General features: G+C 41.5%; 1 protein-coding gene across 1 annotated transcript in view; it reads left to right on the forward strand.

Annotated features, from left to right (window-relative positions):
- Positions 1–20,892, forward strand: part of POLR3B (RNA polymerase III subunit B) — a 79,632-nt gene that overhangs the window by 47,387 nt on the left and 11,353 nt on the right. Inside the window, exons 24-27 of the mRNA XM_032221573.1 lie at positions 7,999–8,102; positions 9,558–9,724; positions 11,890–12,003; positions 13,333–13,506. Coding sequence (XP_032077464.1) covers positions 7,999–8,102; positions 9,558–9,724; positions 11,890–12,003; positions 13,333–13,506 — 559 coding nt within the window. The remainder of the gene's footprint in view (positions 1–7,998; positions 8,103–9,557; positions 9,725–11,889; positions 12,004–13,332; positions 13,507–20,892) is intronic.

Consider the following 20,892-nt stretch of genomic DNA (forward strand, 5'->3'; position numbering starts at 1 on the left):
GTAACGTGGGCGAACCGCGGTGCGCCCACTATCACTCGCGCGGCTGCATTTTGGACTAGCTGTAGTCGCCGGATGCACCTCAAGGGCAACCCCATGTAGAGCCCATTGCAGTATTCCAGTCTAGAGATCACAAGGGCTCGAGTGACTGTTGTGAGAGCCCCCCGGTCTAGGTAGGGCCGCAACTGGCGGACCAGGCGAACCTGGGCAAATGCCCCCCTGGTCACAGCCGACAGCTGGTGATCAAAAGTCAGCTGTGGATCCAGGAGGACTCCTAAGTTGCGGACCCTATCTGAGGGGTATAAAATTTGACCCCCCAGCCTAAGCGTTGGTGTATTAGCCAAATTATTGGGGGGGAAGCACAACAGCCACTCGGTCTTATCCGGGTTGAGTACCAGTTTGTTAGCACTCATCCAGTTCTTAACGGCCTCCAAACCCTGGTTCATCACGTCCACCGCTTCATTGAGTTGGCACGGGGCGGACAGATACAATTGCGTATCGTCCGCATATTGATGGTATTTTATCCCGTGCCTCCGAATGATCTCGCCCAGCGGTTTCATGTATATGTTAAATAGTAGGGGGGATAGGACCGAACCCTGAGGTACCCCACATGTTAGGGGCCTCAGGGACGATCTCTGCCCCCCGACCAACACCGACTGCGACCTGTCCGAGAGGTAGGAGGAGAACCACCGCAGAACAGTGCCTCCCACTCCCACCTCCCGCAGTCGTCGCAGAAGGATACCATGGTCGATGGTATCGAAAGCCGCTGAGAGGTCAAGGAGAACCAGGATGGACGCATAGCCTCCATCTCTGGCCCTCCAGAGATCATCGGTCAATGCGACCAAAGCGGTTTCTGTGCTGTAACCAGGTCTGAAGCCGGACTGGAAGGGGTCAAGATAGCTAGCTTCCTCCAAGGCCCGTTGAAGCTGAAAGGCCACCACCTTCTCGACAACCTTCCCGATAAAGGGAAGGTTGGAGACAGGACGAAAGTTGTTTAAGATGGCTGGATCTAACGATGGTTTCTTCAGGAGGGGTCTCACCACCGCCGTTTTAAGTACGGCGGGGAAGTGCCCCTCCCGAAGGGAGGCGGTGACAACCGCCTGGATCCAGCCATGTGTCACCTCCCTGCTGTTAGCCACCAGCCAGGAGGGACACGGGTCCAAAATACAAGTGGAGGCACTTACAGCTCGAATGGCCTTGTCCACATCCCCAGAGGCAACTTCCTGGAACTCAACCCAGAGCTGATGTGACAAATGATCCTCCTGTGACTCAGCTGGACCTACTGCGGTGGAGTCCAAGTCCGATCGAAACCGAGCTACTTTGTCCGCCAAGAATTGAGCATAATCCTCAGCCCTACCCTGCAAGGGGTCTCCCGCATCCCTCCTATTGAGGAGGGAGCGGGTTATCCTAAACAGGGCGGCTGGGCGCGACTCGGCGGACGCAACCAAGGCAGAAATATATGATCTTTTTGCGGTTCTTAATGCTCGGACATAGTCCTTGGTGCAGGTAGTCAAGAGTGCTCGGTTCGCCTCGGACCTATCGGACCTCCACTGGTGCTCTAGGCATCTCCTCCGGCGTTTCTTCTCCCGGAGTTCCTCGGTGAACCAGGGAGCTCTCCGGGATCCACTGACCCGGAGGGGCCGTAGTGGCGCAATCCGGTCGAGAGACTCCGACGCCGCCGAGTACCAGGCGGCAGCCAGAGTCTCCGCCGAACTGTGGGCGAGAGTATCAGGAATAACCCCAAGCTCCGTCTGGAACCTCAAAGGGTCCATAAGTCGCCTGGGGCGGAACCACCTGGTCGGTTCCTCCTCCCTACGGTGGGGGTTTGGCCTCCGGAAGTCAAGCCTCAGTAGGCAATGGTCTGACCACGACAGGGGTATGATCTCATTACCCTTCAGACCAAGATCACACATCCACTGCTCCGAGAGAAATACGAGGTCGAGCATGTGACCCGCTGCATGGGTTGGGCCCCGAATTACTTGGGTCAAGCCCATGGCTGTCATGGAAGCCATGAACTCCTGCGCCCCATCAGAGCGTTCACCGAGCGATGGCAAGTTGAAATCCCCCAGAACTATAAGCCTGGGGAACTCAACCGCCAGCTCGGCTACTGACTCGAGGAGCGAGGGGAGGGATGCTGCAACGCAGTTGGGAGGCAGGTACGTTAGCAGCAAACCCACTTGACCCTTGAGGTCCAACTTTATCAGCAGAGACTCACACCCGACAAGCTCCGGAGCAGGGACCCTACGAGGTAACAGAGACTCCCGGATTACAATAGCCACACCGCCACCCCTTCCCTGGGCTCTCGGCTGATGAAGCACCTGAAATCCCTCTGGGCACATCTCTACAAGGGGGACTCCTCCTTCTGTGCCCAGCCAGGTTTCAGTAATACATGCCAGGTCTGCCCTCTCGTCAACAATTAAGTCCCGGACGAGGGGAGCTTTGTGAACAACAGACCTGGCATTTAGCGACAACAGCCTGAGACCAGGGTCCTGACTACTCGCGCCATCTGGTCTTGGAGTGGGACTCCTAGGGCCGGAAGGAGGGATCTCTGTAATGTAGCGAACCCTCCTTCCCCGGTAATGGCCAGCCCTAAGGTCCCCGCCGTATCTGCCTCTCCCTGTCACGACCACTATGCTCCGACCCACTCCCATGTCCATGGTCCCCCCAACCACCCCGGTACCCCCCGCCTTCCCCAGCAGGTCCTCCGAGTCAAACATTCTCATTTATCCACACTAACAATTCCCACGTAAAAATTTAAAACATATAAAATACAAGGGTAACAATTACTAAAAGTGGGCCATTCATTCAAGTCCAGCCAACTCCCATACACTCAACATACTATTTAAAGCAAGTCCATTCAAACCTTCAAGCTTTTTGTCATATTTTCTTTAACAAGGTATTTAACTTACTATTCTAACATCAAATGAGCATTTTGACTGAAGAAGCAAACAGGTAACCTTCTGACCTTTTCAGTAATTATCCCCCCTTTACTTTTCCCCTTCCTACAATGTATTTTAGGATAAAAAGCTCCTATTTTTGCTTAAATTTTAAAACCATTTTTTGCTGAAGGTCATGATTAAGTTCCCTATATGTATTTTAAGAGTATTTCTTTACGTACAGTAACTGCTTCTAGGAGCATTGTAAAATTGTCAGTTAATCAGTTCTTTTTGTCCTTTAGACTATGCAAATTTATCACATCAGGCCATTCAGCAGCTCATGGGAAACCAAACTATAAGAGGCATTGTCTTTTAGCGCCTCCTCTAACTTGGAATGGTTTTAATAAAGAGGCTAATCAAGTTCCTTATGTATTATTTATTGGTTAAAATTTGTTCTGTTTATCTAAATTCTGTCCAAAGAGATGACGGAACAGCAAATTATTCACTATTGAAAAATCAATTGTTCTCTGTTAGGGGAATTTATGCATATTGGCAAAAAGTTTCCACTATCTGGAAAACCATTGGTTTCTGGGGGGGTTTCATACCGAAGTATAGCAATAAACTGGATTCAATAAATCCACCTGTACTGTTCTAAATTAAGTGAAAAAAGGGAAGGTGGCTATGAAGATTATCATGAACCCTTAATACTAATTGGAATTAATAAATTTCTAAGAAATATGTGTTTTAAAATATTTTAAAATATATAAATGTCTGCATATTAAATGAAAAACATTTGAGGATATGCTGCAGAATTTTAAGAACAGAATAGTGGGAGATGCAGTGTAAATTCTATGTAATAAAAGATCTTCTGTTGAACATGGTACATAAAGCTTTAAAATTACACTAAATATCTAGAAGATACTGTCCTAATGGCAAGTTCTATTTTTAATCTTTTCAATAGAAACTGATAATACTGCAGCTGTGGCTTCTGATCTTTTAATTGTGGCCTGGCCTACATTCTTTATACTGTAGAGCTTAATCGGGGTTTAAATGTCATAGGATTATTTGTCTTTCTGAATTTTAAGTGCTTTACTATTTAGTTCCATGGGTATCGGTTTGTTCTTGCTGCCTTTTTTTGCATGGTTACAGAGTAGTACAGATTTTAACAGCTAAAAAAGAAACATTATAAACATGGACTAATTTTTGATTTTGCGCATGGGAAAAATTACAGAGTATTTAGGCTTGAAAAACCAGGACTTCACATACACTATCCCAAACCAGACTTCTAATTAACAACTCTGCATGTGCAGCTTTTCTTATATAGAACTGAAAAGGTACTTTGGAGAATGGGGTCATTTTTGTTGTACCTTTCTTTAAAAAGAATTACTTTTTCCTAATAACTACATAATACAAATTATACATAATATAATTTAATAATATAATACATAATACAAAATGATGCAATAGGGCACTGCACACCAGAACAACTAGACAGAAGGACAGTTTTTCCCTGAATGCCATCACTCTGCCTAACAACTAATTCCCACAACATTGTCAAATAATTTACTAAGATTGTATTACTATTTATTCTTCTCTTCCTTCCAAGTACCTATCTGTTTCCATTTATGACTATAACATGTTGCTTGTATCCTTAAAATTTATATTGTTTTATTTGTTTCCTAGTATAATTTGATTGCTTATTAGTAACCTATGACTATCACTAAGTATGTATCTTATGATTCTTGATAAATGTATTCTATTTTATTTTTCTTTATGTATACTGGGAGTATATGCACCAAAGACATTCCTTGTGTATCCAATCACGCTTGGCCAATAAATAATTCTATTCTATTCTAATTCCAATAAAATGTACCTTTGAGATATGGAGGGGCTGTCAGAGTATGACACAATCATGGCACCTTAGTGCCATCTCTTGAAATGTATACATGTTCCTATGTGATAGAGTTTTTGTGTGACACCAGGAAAAGAGATAGTTTCCTTAAGCTACGTCACCTTTGAAAGCATCTCTTTTGCATTTGATCTGAAGAGCAGCACATTTAAATAAAGGAGATTGTTTAATGTAACCATTATCCTAGCCACAGGCATATTCACCAATGTCAGTTCAGAAGTTCCAATTGTCTTTGATTTAAATAACTTTTCCTTTATCAGTCAGGGTAACATTTCATATCCCTGTGAGTTTCTTTTAAGTGCACAAAATCATCTATCCTTGAGAGCAATAAAAAAGACAAATGAAGAACCCCTTTCATTAAAAAAAATGTCAAAATATTCTTAATTTAAAAGTGCATTTAAGATTTTGCTTTTTGTGTTAATAGTCAAATAACCAGTTCTGTTTTTCATCAATTCTCCTCTGTTGAAATAGTTGGAATGGGGGAAAATATTCATAAAGTATGCTACACAAAGACTTATTTGTCAAAACATAGATCTTAATTATGTGCTCCTGAAAAAAAGTGGGTACTTTCATCAGAAATCAGGGGCATGCAAAATACATATAATCTATTGATATGGTACTCTAGTTTATAATGAGCATTATATTGAAATAGAAATCTGGTGTACCTTCATATAAACCTGATTTTCTTTTTTAAGTATAATTGATATTACATGCCATTGGTTTTGAAAAAAAATTACTTCCAAAACACTGAAAGATAGCGTTGCAATCTAAAACTTTGTTTTTTAAATATAATGGTTGTCCCCTTTAGCTATTTTTTGTACATATTCAAAGTTCTGTGCGCATGTAGAATATGTAGTGGAATAATTCTTTAAACATTCATATACATAGAGTAGTTTTTGTGCCTCAACTTTTACTTTTGTTGTAGAAATTGAAAATGACTTATTTTTCTGTATTAGAAAGCCTTCAGTATAAAGTAATATGTAAACCCGGTAGTTTAAAATAACATTTTAACTTAATAATGAAGCAAATATATTCTTAAGACTGAAAAAAATATTGTTAGCAATCTAGAGACAAAAAAGCAGAAGTCCTATTAATCAATTCTTTATAAATGTATATGTTTTGTTAGGTTCCAATGGACTAACTTTTTAGAGTTTGATTAGAATTAAGAATTTTAACTTGCTTCTGAAAATAGGAACTTTTAAAGACGTCTTGTAAAAGTAGTGGTTTCTTTTCCCCACATGAGTCTTTCTAAATATTTTGTTTTAACGTCTAATCTCATTATGCTTTCTTTGTGTTTAACTTGTATTAAAATCTGTCAGCTATGACTGGTCTCATAAGCACAGTCAGCGGACCAGAATAAGTTAATTATTTACTTGTGTCACTAGTGCTCTTCATCTAATGAAATGCACAGCTGTGTTAGATCTGCAGTTGGACGTCTCGATTCCATTGTTATACAAGTCAGCAAAGGGTAGAAGCTGCTATGATGGAGAGGCCTCTGTTCTTTCTGCTGTTCTGCCTTTCTGTGTCGATTTCATGGATCTTTTATCATTCACTTTCACACAAAACAAACAACACAGTGGCTGTCTGCTATGGGAACCGTCTTGGCATATAAAAGAGTTTCAGTGCCTGAAGTAATTTTAAGTCAGCCCAGATTTAATTTTTGCCTTATAGGTGCCCTTTCAGCATAATAAGACCAAGCAAGTTCCTAGTGAAGGGAAATGTGTAGATTTGACCAAAGCGGATCATTCTATGCATTCAAAATAAATAAATAGCGCCTGTGTGAAGCAGGTGTTGAATACATGATGTACATAGGAACCAATTATCTTGGTAAACATCCCCTGTATCTGTATTTATCTCTCTCTCTCTCTCTCTCTCTTTCTCTCTCTCTCTCCCTCCCTCCCTCCCCCCCCTCTCTCTCTCTCTCCCTCTCTCTCTCTCTCTCTCTCAAACTTCATGTTTGCTAAGAAATAGCCAGTTGTCTATCATGGACTACATGCATTTTCCTCATGGCCATTCATTTTTATACATTAACCATTGATCTATTTGTACTTATCAAACCTTGTGGTAGCTCAGTTGCTCCTTTTGAAATGTGGCTTTCAACTGTTTTTGGCAATCTTACCAAATTAAAGTGTGGATCACTACTTAATTATGAATTAAATTGTATGGACTGCATAGACTGGTTAAGGTATTAGAGAAGAACTGAATGACCTTGATTCCAAGTTCATTTTTAGCATGGAAGCTCACTGAGTGTCCTAAGGTCAGTCTCTGGTCTCTATTGGGAGGTTAAAAATGAAGGAAAATCATCATGTAAACTGCCTTGAGGAAGAAAGACAGGTTATCAATCTAATCACTAAATCATTTTTTTTTAAATCTTGCCTTGTTATGTTTTCCCTACTCCCTGTGAGCTTAGTTCTTTGGTTTATGTTCTGACCAAGTCCCAGGATCACTATACTATACTTCTTTCCCTTCAAAAGTAAGGCAGTTACCGTATTTTTCACATACACACACACACACACACACACACCAAAAAAAGTGGGTGGAAATGTCTGTGCGTCTTATAGAGCAAATATTGCGGTGGGGGGAGATGGTGTTGGTGCGGTGCTGATCAGCTGTTCTAGGCAGCAGGGATTGCCACCACCGCCGCCCATTTGCTGGCAATCCCTGCCGCCTAGAACAGCTGATCGGCGGTATTCTGGGAGGCAAATCCAAGCACCAATCAGCTGCTCAGCTGCTCCAATGTTTCCTGGCAGCGGCAGCAGCTCAGCTCAGTGGACCGGTGGTGGGCACAACAGAGCAGAGCCCTGATGAGCCACATGCCAGGACTACGATAATGTGCTGAAACTGCCCAGGATGTTTGCTGCTAGCGGAAAACAGATGGATTCTGGGAGGCAGAGGCAGATTTTTTTTCTTGTTTTCCTCCTCTAAAGCTAATGTGCGTCTTATAGTCCAGAGCATCTTCTACTCTGAAAAATACGGTAGTTGACTAAATTATTTTTAGTCAGCTCTTTATGACTACTAGGTTTTCTCTAAGTTAAGACCTCATGCCCTCATGCACATAAGAATATTTTTGTAGGAAATGTTTTAACACTTTTTTCTAACATAAAACTTAACATTTGCCCAGTAATTCTTCACTCAGGATAAGAATTGGACTACGCTATTGATCTGATGTACAGTATGAATTCTTTGCTTTTCTTTGAAAGATGCATTCTGTTCTAGGAGTCTGTGGACTGATTGTACCTCAGGAAGACATGCCATTTTGTGATTCAGGAATCTGTCCTGATATCATCATGAATCCCCATGGCTTCCCATCACGTATGACGGTATGTAACAGCATACACTTATAACTGTGTTTCATTTTAATTGATTTTTTTAATGCTCAGTTGTTATCCTTTTTAATAGATTTGTCTATTGGCAATGTCAATTCCCATATTCTACATTATTCTTCATAGGGTAGAACAAATGTGCAGCCCATTATGTATCTTGAAAGCCTGTGCTTTTCTATTCGCTGAAAGAAACCGGGTTGGCCCAATAATATTTTCCAGGTTTATGCTTATCTATTGGGACCTTTACATTAATTATTTATCAGTAATGCGTATCTTCATAAAGCAGTTGGAAGCTGCTTTGGTGGAAGAATCTGGTAAAAATGAATCTGTGCTTCTCTTAGTTACTGCCAGCCTGATCAAACATAAATGTGTTGGATTCTGCATTACGTAGCCTTTGTTAATTGCCTTCTGCCTAATTCGATTTGTTGCTTATAAAACATTGGTTAAATGTCAGAGAGGGCATCCCAGGTTTCTTGTTCTCTGTCTTGGTTGATCAGCCCCAGTTCATAGTTTTGCTTTAGCTCACTGATTCTATACTCCTTTTTAAAAATGGTAAAGAAATATAGCTATTTGTAGATCATCATCATCATCATAAACTTGTAACAAGCTCAGTTAGGAAAGAGACTTTCTTGGTTATATTGCCCAAGGAGAATGGATAAAACTGTGGAAATAGAGTAAAAGAATACAAGATGATGTAGCTAAATATTACTTTGTTCTGACCTAGGCTTCCCCAGCAGCATACAGCTGAGTCTCGTCCTAATAAACCCCTTTTATTTAATTTACAGTGAATTCCTCTCCAGCAAAGTCTTTCCTCTCCTACCATCTTTCAAGATAGTTCACAATTACCAACCTTTATCAGGCTTGGAGAGTGGCCAGGTCGATATCTTTCAGATGCCACAATACTTGGCAAGAATGTAGAAATGAACTAATTGTCTCCATGCATACACTCCTCCCCTTTCACTCGTCTTTTATTCCCTATGGGAGGGGCCATTCACTGTCCACCTGTGGCCTTACTCCCAAGTCGACCCTTGTTTCTTAGCTGTTCCCTTCGTCTGGCAACTCTGCACATGCATACACTGGGAACAGACTCCAGCTGTTTGTCTGCCTCACTGATGTCTGACTCTGAAGGCAGCTGATAACTGTGAGACTGCCCTGGCCCCATCTCTGCCTCTGATGCAGAGCACTTGTTGGAGCCTTTCCCCAGACTCCAGAACTGGCCCATGTTCCTTCCCAACCTCCTCACTGTCTGAATCTGCTACCAGCTCCAGTGGCGGGCCACAGCAATCTTGGTCAGACCAAGTGTTCTCTCTGGCGTTCACTAAATGTACACCAAGAGCTAAGATACCTTAAATGCAACACTTCCGTTCTTCTGTTGTACCTTAAGTACAACACTCCACTACCTTACCACAGGTTGCTTGTGGTGAAACATTATCACTGTTCTGTGTTGCCCAGGTAGGAAAACTCATTGAACTTCTGGCAGGAAAAGCTGGCGTCCTAGATGGCAGATTTCATTACGGAACGGCGTTCGGTGGCAGTAAAGTTAAAGACGTATGCGAAGATCTTGTTCGTTATGGCTATAACTATTTGGGGAAGGATTACGTAACATCTGGCATCACAGGGTAAGAAGACCTTGAAAGGGTATTGCAAGACATGGCACTTCCAGTTTTTAATTCATCTGCATGTGTTGATGATACATGTCATGATAATGTGTACTAAATTTTATATGAACTATTTCAAAAGGGTTTTTTTTAAATATACTTTTTTTATTTTCCATTTTCATAACATATAATCACATGTATACTATTACATAGCCAATATCCTATTGTATTAAGTAGTAATTACATCAGTTCCTCTTGTCATCAACGCCCAGAAAGATAAAAACCCATTTTTAAAGGTTTTTTTTTAACCCCTTATCCCCAAATCATCTCACAAAACAAAACAAAACTTTTCCGAGTTAGGAAGTCTTGTTTGCTCATAATATTTTGCTAATGATAGATGTTTTATAGGAGGAGTTTAGTAACCTTCTATTGTATAAAGTCATATAAAATATAGTATTGGAGGCAGGTGTTAATCAACTGGGGCTTTTTTCTCTTGGAGCTTTTGTGAATTATTGAGTCAGTCTGGCAGAGCTGACTGATCCTTGAGGTTCCTGCTGTGTTGATTAAACTATCTTCGGAGTTGTGGTGTTCAAAGGAATATGAGATGTCTTAAGGACAGGATGGAGCCATGTGACATGTGTCTTTATCTTCATTCTGATTTTAAATTTCTTACTCCCTCCTTCCAAAACCAACGTACCATTGACACCAACTTATTCCAAGTATGGAGGATTTTTAAAAAAAATCTTAAATCAAATTTGGTTTAAGGGAAATGAACATTTTTAAAAAAAGCTGACATGATTTTCCAGACCCAATGCATTGAGATGTTAAATCTTACTTCAACATATTTAATGAACGTCTGTAATTTGCCTTTGTTGGTTAAAAACTGCTTGTTCTCCCTCTTACGTTAGCAAATTTCAGTAGCCCGCAGCAGGTGGCTTCCTTTTAGTTTAAACAAAATTCTATTTTAAGGCCTTACGCTATATTTTTGTGTGATTCCTACCATAGAATGGTGCCACTGATTTGCAGTAATATTGATCAAGATGTTGGACACTAGATGCTTTCATCAGAGCTCAAGTTGTCCACCCCTATGTTATACTTCTGTGTGCAAGTCAGTAAAATAGATCTTTTTTAAAAAAAATTTTAAACTTTTTAGGAAAATAGAAGAGTTGGTGATTACAAAAAAGGGAAGGAAGGAATTTGTACCGCATCCCACAATAATGGGGAGAAGGAAGAGGGAAAATTGAATTTGTCCCCATTGCTTAACACTTATTTCTCCACTTATTTTTATTTCCGGGGGTCCCATTTTTAGGCCCTCCACTTTGGTAGCTACACTAAAAGTCCTTTTCAGGAATTTCCTTCATGTAAAAAAAAAAGAAAGAAAGAACTGAGCTAGTTCTTTTTTCTTTTTAGATAACAATATTCACCTTTTATCAGATATTTGTTTTTCTCTCTCAATTGAGTAACAGTTATAGTTTTGGCTTCTGTGAGGATGGGACTTGGCTAAGATGTAATGAAGGGGGGGGGTAACCCCAAGTTATCTACCAGCAGTTTTTTCCATTTGTGGCACCATTATTCTGGATGCCAGTTATTTTAAAGTTGTTAGGTAAGCTCCCTGTTGGGAGAGCAAGTACTTTCAGTGAAGCGTTGTTAGAGTTTGTTGGAGAACACACAAACTAGCATACAGAGACACTGCAGTTTAAATAGGCTTTTACTTTCGTGGAAATAGAGATATCAGAGTCCATCAAACAGTCCAAGTCATACATGGATAAGACAGTCAGTCATCAATGTCTTTCAGTTAAGGGATAATCCAAATAACATAGTCCAGTATCATATAATCAGTTCGGCATTCACAAAGTTTGCTAACAGTTGCAAAACTTACAATAGCTCATGGCACTTTCTAACAGCCAGCTTCCAAAACACTCGGATCAGATCAGCCCAGCATCTAATGAATAGAGAGAGCGCTAACAGTCATTCTGGCTCCCTCTTATGGCCGATTGAGGAAAACAGCAACCAATCACATTTTACAGCATGTTTAAAGAAACAGATACAATATTGTTACATGATTTATATATTGCCAACCCAACCGTTAGAATTATATTCCTAACAAACGTCATGTATTTTTGTAAAATTCTGACGTGCATAATTTTACAGTTCATTTCTCTGCTTTTATGTAATTTCCTTCTCAGGGAACCCTTAGAAGCCTATATCTATTTTGGCCCCGTGTATTATCAGAAACTGAAGCACATGGTGCTGGACAAGATGCATGCAAGAGCTAGAGGACCCAGAGCAGTTCTTACCAGGTATGATGGAAACAAGGACAGAAATGTACAAAACAAAATAATATATACCGTGATGGCGAACCCATGGCACACATACCGAAGTGGCACGCAGAGCTATGTCGCCTGGCAGTGTCACCCATTCCTCTTCCGGGTACACATGCACATGTGACAATCAGCTGGTGTGCGTGCGGCAGTTCCGGAAACCGGAAGAGCTCGTCTTCCGTTTTCCAGAGTGAGCATGTGTGCCGGCCAGCTAATTGGTGTGTGTGCATGCTCAGCAATAACTGGAAAACATGCTGGCTGGTTCACCTGCGTGTGCCAGTAACCAGAAGTTCATTTTCCACTTCCACTCAAAGCTTAATTCCAGTTTCCCTCAGATAAAACCTCTGTGAGAAAAGAAGAGCTCAGAGTGAGTATAATTGACCAAGCGCCACCCAAGGAACTTCAAACTGAGGTTGGACTTGAAGTCTTAAAAAACTAAATATTACATTATATTCTAGTTTCTTTAAATAATATATATATACTGAATGAATCATCATCACCTTTTAATGTCCCCATAATCCCTTGTGGGGTGGAGTCTGGGCAACTGAATGGAGCTGAGTGTTTACTTCGCTGGATGCCCTTCCTGTCACCAATGGAGAGTTTTTGTTCAGTAGATATATTCTCATTTTGCCCAGAAAGAAATATCAGGATCAAACTCGCAGCCTCCTGATTGTGAGGCGAAAGCGCTACCTCTAGACCATCGGATCACTCCAAATCACACTGAATGGATATGTCCAATAAATTATGCAGAAGAAAGTATTCTGTTTTGCATTATATAGAGGTGATCAGATGCTCTCCTATTTCTACTGCTAGATCCTTAGCTAATTGAAGGAAAGACACAATTTATAAAGATAGTCCTCAACTTACAACCACAGTTGATCCCAAAATTTCCATTGCTAAGCAAGGAAGTTGTTAACTGATGTTTGTCTCATTTTGCAATCTTCTTGCCATCTTTCTTAAGCAAATCAGTTGTTAAGTAAATAATGCACTCCTCAAGCAAATCTGGCTTCCCCTATTGACTTTGCTTGTCAGAAGCCAGCTGGGGAAAGGTTACAAACGGTGATCACATGATCCCAGGATAGTGTGACTCAAAAATGCATGCCAGGTGCCAAGCGCCCCAATTCTGATCATGTAGCCATGGGTCGTAAGTGTGAAAACCAGTCGTAGGTCACTTTTTCACTGCCATTGTAACTTCAAACAGTCACTGAAAGAATGGTAGCAAGTCGACGTCTACCTGTATACATATTGCTGAAGCATAACTGCACGTGTCACTGGAAATAAAATAATTACAAACATCTTGATTTAAAGGCAGCCCACTGAAGGCCGATCCCGCGATGGAGGACTACGTCTGGGAGAAATGGAAAGAGATTGCTTGATAGGTTATGGAGCCAGCATGCTGTTGTTGGAGAGGCTTATGATTTCAAGCGATGCATTTGAAGTAGATGTATGTGGCCAGTGTGGATTACTGGGCTACTCTGGCTGGTGAGTAGACATCTGCTTGATAGTGTATTTTCTTTCCTTTTTTAATATACCGTACTTTTCGGAGTATAAGACGCACTCCCATCCCCCACCCCCAAAAGAGGGTGGAAATGTTGGTGCGTCTTTTACACCAAATATGACCATTTTGATCCCCCGAAACCCCACTATGTGCAGCTGTTTTTGTCAAGAATGTACCCATTTTTCACAAAAACAGGAAGCACAGAGGGTTTGGGAGGCCTTCAGAGTGCTCCTGGGGACGGGAGATAGCAAAAATGGCATGCACGGGGGGTTTGGGGCACACAGAGGGTTTGGGAGGCCTGCTCCTGGGGACTGGAGAGAGCAAAAACTGCACGCGCGGAGGCCAAAAACTTTTTTTTCTTGTTTTCCTCTTCAAAATCTTGGTGTGTCTTATACTCCGGTGCGTCTTATAGTCCAAAAAATACAGTAGTTTATTTATACATTTTCTCTTTACCATTGGTAAAACAAGTCCCATGTTGGAAAATATTCTGTGTCTTCTTTTTCTTTTATCTTCAGTGTCAATCTGTCATTTCTGCACAGTCTAGTATTTTGTTAATTATATCTTCTTCTGTGTTTCTTCATTTTTCCAGTGCTGTGCAAATACAATTCTTGCTGCTGTCAAAACATGTAATATTAAATATACATTTCTTTTTGTCACATTTTCCTGGTAATTATGCCTAACAAAAATAATTCTGGCTTATAATCTATATGTTGTTTTAACGTTTTTTCTTAGCATGTATGTATGCATTTTCGTCCTTTTTTTTTTTTTTGCCTTTGGACATGTCCACCACATGTGATAATATGTGCCTGGTATTTGATTGCCACATTTTTTGGAGTATAAGACGCAGCAACATTTTGAAGAGGGAAAAAAAAGTTTTCGCGAAAACAGGCCCATCCCCCCCCCAAAAGGCATGAATAGCCTTTAGGGAGCTTGCAGAGTGCTCCTGGGGGGGGGGTAGCCAAAAATGAGCAAAAAGGGCCCGTTTTCGTTAAAAAAAGGGCATGGATAGCCTTTAGGAAACCTATAGGGTGCTCCTGGGAGCTGGGGGGGGGGCGTAAATTGAAGCTCCCTAAAAGCTTCCTAGTGGCTAGGCACAGCCATTTTGTTGAAGGGGGCTGGGGGAGGCAAAAATGCTGTGTTCAGTGTATAAGACGCACCCAGATTTTCAGCCTCTTTTTTGAGGGAAAAAGGTGCATCTTATAATCCGAAAAATATGGTAAATTTCTATCATTTGGCAGACATGTTTTTAAACACCTTTGCTAGTCTCACCGGCAGCAGGTGCCACATTGTTCCTCATTCATAGCACCAGGGTGCTTATCGTTAGGATGCAAATATCATAATAATAATTTGATCTTCGGTACAGGAAGTGATTGGGAACTAGAGTTTCCCAAGGCAGGAATGCTGAAGATATAAACAACCAGTTAAAATGGAAGTCCCAGAAGACCCTGCGGAAGCTGCTATCATAACAGCAATGGTGGTCTGGCATTGAGCATTAGCCTTATTGCCTGAAAAATATGGATTGCTAACCTTCAGAGTTAACTATATATCTTTATGAGACCATAAGATTGTCTCATCATTGGGCCAGGGTGGATTTCTTTATAAGCTTTGTGATTAAGGGATAATCAGGTGGGTAGTTTTCGGACTGACCCAGGCTGATCCTTACTTGGATAGCTGCTAAATTCATGGCTCATCAGAAGGTTAATTTGGAAGATGTTGTCATCCCAGTGACACCTGTGAGAGCCATCAGCTCTGGCACGGCAAGCATTGACTGCAAGAATACACTGCAGGGTTCCAGATACTAGTGCAAAGTAAGAGTAAGGTTCCAGGTACTGGATGGAATGAGAGTAGCTTAAAGAATGAGTGCAGTGTGTTATGGGACAAATACAACTGAAGTCTGCCTAGAAACCTACAGAGTTATGGGCTTAGGTAGATGAAAAGACATCACTATTCGCTCCTTACACCTGGTGGCTGGCAGGACTCCATTCCTCTGTACATGAAAAGTAGCACAATTACAGGGGCTTCGGGGGGAGGAGCCTGCCGCCGTCGGGAGCTCAACGAAGCTCCTGTCAGGATTCTGGTTCGTATATCTTATAAGATCTATAGATATCTCCCCTTTCTGGCAGAAAGGGGCAGGGAGAAGGTCAGTCGTTAGGATCTCTTTGTAATTCATAGCTTTTTTTTTGCTGTGAATGGAGAAGAGGTTCAACATTAGCTGAGCCTTTACTCCGGCCAGTTTTTCCGCGCTGCCTTTTTTGCAGCCCTAGGCAGATTGCCCCCCCCCCAGGACAAAGCTAAGCTATTTAAAAGTCAATCCGGGCGGGGACCATTCCTGAGGAATTTCTTCTATTACTATCTAAAATACCAGCTTCAATTTCGCAAAAGGCTCCCTTTCTTTTTTAGCTGCGTCACAAGATGGCGATCTCGTAGCTTTTGTGTTTGATGTGACGTACTTAGTCAGCCCTACCCTCCTGAAGGCTTCTCCGTACTAATTGCTAAAAGATTAACTGAGGGGAGCAGAGACTTTGATTTTTGGCTCGCTTGATTGCTTGTCTTTTATTTTTACTCTGGAATGGCTCCCAAATCTAAACAGAAGCGCTTCCTTAATAACATATCTCCAAAAACTGCTATGAAGCCGCTACCCTTGCCTCCTACACCCTCCACGGGAGATTTGTTAACACAAGAATTTCTTCTCAAAACGCTTAATGATTTCAGACAGGAAATTAATCAACTGATATCGGATTTATATGATCAATTTGATGCTAAAATTGCTCAGGCAAAGAAGGATATGATCGGCGTAATGACAGTCATGACAGATTATATTGCTGAAACGGAGGACAAATTGGAACTTTTGGAAGAAACTAATCTTAATTTGATATCCAAAATTCAAACGTTACAACAGGAAATTGAAAATGCTCAAAAACAACTTGTCATGATAAATTATAATAAGACTGCCTTTGCCATAAGAGTTAGAGGATTGCGTGAAAACCAACAGGAGAATTTGAAACAGATCTTCTTTGAGGCTTTCAGCCGCTTGGTGGGAAGTCCGGGATTTAACTTTGATTGGCAGATTCAAAGAATTTACCGCCAGAATTCGTGGGTAGCAAAACAGCGACAGCTTCCGAGGGACATAATTATATACTTTACCACAAGGGAATCCAGAAATGAGATAATACAGAGGCTTTACAGCAAGAGGTTGAGAATTGATAGACAGGACTTGATTGTTTTTAAAGAGATACCATCTCAAATATTAAGAACAAGGAGAGAGTACGCTTTCTTAACCGAAGAACTCAGAAATTCTCAGATTCCATACAAATGGGAAGTCCCAGCTGGTATTACAGTTACATTTGGCAACCAAAAACACCGCATTAATTCTGTCTGTGAAGCCCGAGAATTTTACTACGAGACCCTGAAGGCGGGACTTCCTGATTCATCCGGACCTGGAGAGAGACAAGGAGAAGGAGAAGACAAACAGCGAGACACGTGGCTACAAGGCGGAGGGTGTTGCTTTCCTCTTCCGGAAGGGCAGAAGACTAAAGAATAAAGACTTAGCGATGTTCTTAAAGCTTTATGATTTCCGTCTGGGATAAAATGGGAAAGTTGTATATCGATGATGAGACATGGAGACTGAAAGAAGCGTTGCTGATTGTGGACACATATTGTATATAAGATTTGTCTGAACTCTAACTCAAATTGCGCATGAATTATTTTCCTAGGCGAGGAGAGCGGAGATTGCGATCTTTTTGAGTTGTGGTCTGGGACGAACGGAGTTGGGAGGCGCGTGGAAGAGGGAAGGGTAGCGAAAGCTTAATTAGACTACCTGGGGCTAGAATGCAAGCTGATGTTTGTTTGAGTTGCTATTTCAATATAAGGTCAAGAAAGATTGGTCGGAGAGTCTTCAGGAAAGTGGAGTAAATATGGGAGGAGCAATGGATGCGGATAAAATATATATGTGGATATGGATAAAGGCAGGGTGGAAGGTAAAAAAATTTACATGTGGAGGTGGGTAAGGATAGAAAGGGAGGTGTTGGAAATGAAAAATGAAAGAAGTACTTGAGTTTAATGGTTTTATAGAAAGGTTTCGATATTCGGATAAAAAAGAGATAAATTAAAGGTCTGAATAGATAGACAAAGCAATGAGACTTTTAGTTGGGGAATCCTAATTGATCAACTTACCTGGCTCTAATACAGTTTGAAACCCTGCAAGTAGTAAAATAACCGAAATTTGGAATGAGCTACATTGTTTAAGATTTACAGATAATGGGAAGCTGTGTTAACGTAGTGGGTTTATTGACCCTTCTTGTTTTTCCTTTCTTTTTGTGTGTGTGTGTGTTTTTTTTTATTTTGTATTTTTTACTATTCTCTTTTTTTTTTTCTTTGGCTTTACTTTTATTTTATTTTTTTTAATTTTAAAGTTAGCTGGCCTTATTATACTCAAATGCTTGTTAAAGAATTATGCCGGGTATGGGACCTGCGAAGCCGTAAGGGGGTTAGGGAGGGGGGATTATAGGGGGGAGGGGGGAGGGTGGAATTACAGTTTCAATTCTTAGAACAATAAGAATTCACTTGTATACTGCGGCTCGTTTTTCTTTTTTCTTTTTTTCTTTCTCTTTTTTTTTTTTTTTTTTTTTTAAAAACAAACTGAAATGTATGGATACACCAAAGCGAGGAGAAGAGGGAAAGAGGAGGGAGAAGTAAAGAGGGAGTGAGAGGGAATGTAAGGAGGGTGAGATGGAGGGAGGGGGAGATGTCTGAGGGGGAAGGGAAGTAGAAGAGGGGAATGTTGGAGGGGTGAAATGAAAGTTGGAGGGGGAGAAGAGAGGGTGTATGGGGGAATGAAGTGTCATGTTGGGTTTTTTTTTTTCTCTCTTTTTTTTTACGCACAGTATATAAGTGATTGTATAAAATGAAAATGAAAATGAAATAAATAAAATGTATTTATAAAAGTAGCACAATTACACACTGAGAATTTGCTTACCATGGAGAGTCTAGTATTTCACAGAAGTACTCGGATAAGACGCTCTCCTCCCGAAACATCAGTACAATACCAAAATTGTGAGGCAATTTACCAGCAAAAGCCCTGACTCCTCCTAGGCCAGGGGTCGGCAACCTTAAACACTCAAAGAGCCACAAAGGTCCTAACCAGAAGCCCCCCGTTCAATTCTGGAGCCGAACAGAAGTCTGGTTTCCCCACCATAGAGTCTCCTTCTAGCACAGCGTCTTTTTTCCTCTGCCCTCCCTAACTGAAAGCCCTATCAATCGTGGAGCTGATTGGAAAACCCACCCCTTGCGATAGTATCTCCTGATGTGCCCTGCTCCCCCCCCAAAAAAAACGGAACCTCCTTTCAAAATTGTGGTGCCGACTGGAGACAGGGAGCCGCAGCAGAGGGATGAAAGAGCCACATGCGGCTCCAGAGCCGTGGGTTGCTGACCCCTGTCCTAGGCAGAATCCATGCCAGGAAATGATGTCGTTATTATTCTCATCATCAAGAGCTCCCAAGGAGCGATGACAAGAAATGAAGCAGAGCTCAGATTTGCAGTGTAACTCACCAATATTTAGGCATTGTGATGGTGCTGAAAATCCAAACTAGTTTCGGAATCCTGATACAGACTGGATATTTCTACAGTTCAGTCACTGAGTGCCTAGAACCACTGACATTCCAAACTGAAACTTGTTTTTGTCAGTAGCTCTAAGTATGGTGTTGGTTTCAAGCTCACAACCCACATACATATGGGAACATTACGGTGATCACTTTTGTCTCCCCTGGCTATAATCCTCTGCCAGACAAAACAAAATGCCAGGTAATTACAGGTTTGAAAGGCTTTACTACCATGTTGTAAATTTCCCGATAACAGCTGGTAATGGAGTGAGTGATTTGCCAGAGCCCAACGTTTTAACTTCAGATTTGAGTGGTCAGCAGGACAAAGGGCAGAGGTTGAAATACAAATGTTGTCTCTTACAGTCCAGGGTAGGAACACCAGAGAATTCAACCAGCCAATTGAAATGTCAAGCCAAGGATTTAAATGCAGGGCAAGGAACAAAACTAGCAAAAACCCAGGATTGAAGTCAGAAAGTTATTTCAACAGAGAACAAGGGCCTGGAGGTGGTGATTAGCTTGATTAGAGGTATTGGTGTCCTCTCCTCTCAGGTCTTGTGTTGATCTCTGTGTCTCAGCCTGCGTTGCTGCTTATAGGTTCTTGGACTAGTGTCCTCCCAAAATCTAGCCCCTCATTATTTCAGCTGCTTAGACTCAGTGACTACAGATGTCTGATTGACTGCTGACACTTCAGGTCCACCTCTTCCACTTCTGAGTTAAGGATTTAGTTGGAGACCATAATATAGGGGTAGGCATTGGGCAATTAATTTTCTCAGGGGCCATATGATTAAACCCTGACTTTTGTGGAGGGCTGAACCAATAAGGCTGCAAAGGTGCATAGGCACACATGGACATGCCTAGATTGGAAAAAAAGCCACCTTCAGAATAAAGTGTATGAATGCACACAGTTGCATTGTGTGCATTCATACACTTATTTATGCTTGATTTCTAATTTCTGATTTACCTCACTTGAACCAGACAGGGGCAGCCAAAGGGCCAGTTATGGCCCCAGGGTTGTAAAATGCCCAGATCTGCCATAGCAGGATGCAAGAGCTACATAATAACATCTTCACTCTTCATCACCCTTACCTTCGAGTCTTTGGAATATATACTATAGATGTATTTTGGAATTACATCTACCGTATTTTTTGAGTATAAGACGTACCTTTTTCTTCCCCAAAAGAGGGTGAAAATCTGGGTGTGTCTTATATGCTGAATGCAGCATTTTTGGCCTCCTAAACCCCACCCCCTGCACAAAAATGGAGGTGCAGAGGGTTTGGGAGGCTGCAAAGTGCTCCTGGGAGCTAGGGAGGGCAAAAATGAGGAAAAAAATGGGCTGTTTTTTAACTCATTTCCCCCCACCCCCAGCCCCTAGGAGTACTCTACAAGCCTCCCAAAGCCTATGCATGTCCTGTTTTTTGGAAAGAAAAAAAATGGGCCTGGTTTCACAAAAAATGGGCCATTTTTTGCTCATTTTTGCTCCTGCCCAGCCCCAGGAGCACTTTGCATGCCTCTCAAACTCTCTGCATGCCCCGTTTTTCACAAAAAAACAAGGTGTGCAGAGGGTTTGGGAGGCCTGCAGAGTGCAAAAACTTTTTTTAAAAAAAATTACCTCTTCAAAATCTTGGTGCGTCTTATAGTCCAGTGTGTCTTATAGTCTGAAAAATATGGTACTTCTCTGGACATCTTGTAATACTTTTTTTTTAAGCTAAACTTGACAGAGATGTAAAGGTCCATTAGTTGAATGTAGGAGTTATACTATAATGTGATTACTTG

This window comes from Thamnophis elegans, chromosome 7 (assembly GCF_009769535.1).
Source record: "Thamnophis elegans isolate rThaEle1 chromosome 7, rThaEle1.pri, whole genome shotgun sequence".
Classification (NCBI taxonomy): Eukaryota; Metazoa; Chordata; class Lepidosauria; order Squamata; family Colubridae; genus Thamnophis; species Thamnophis elegans.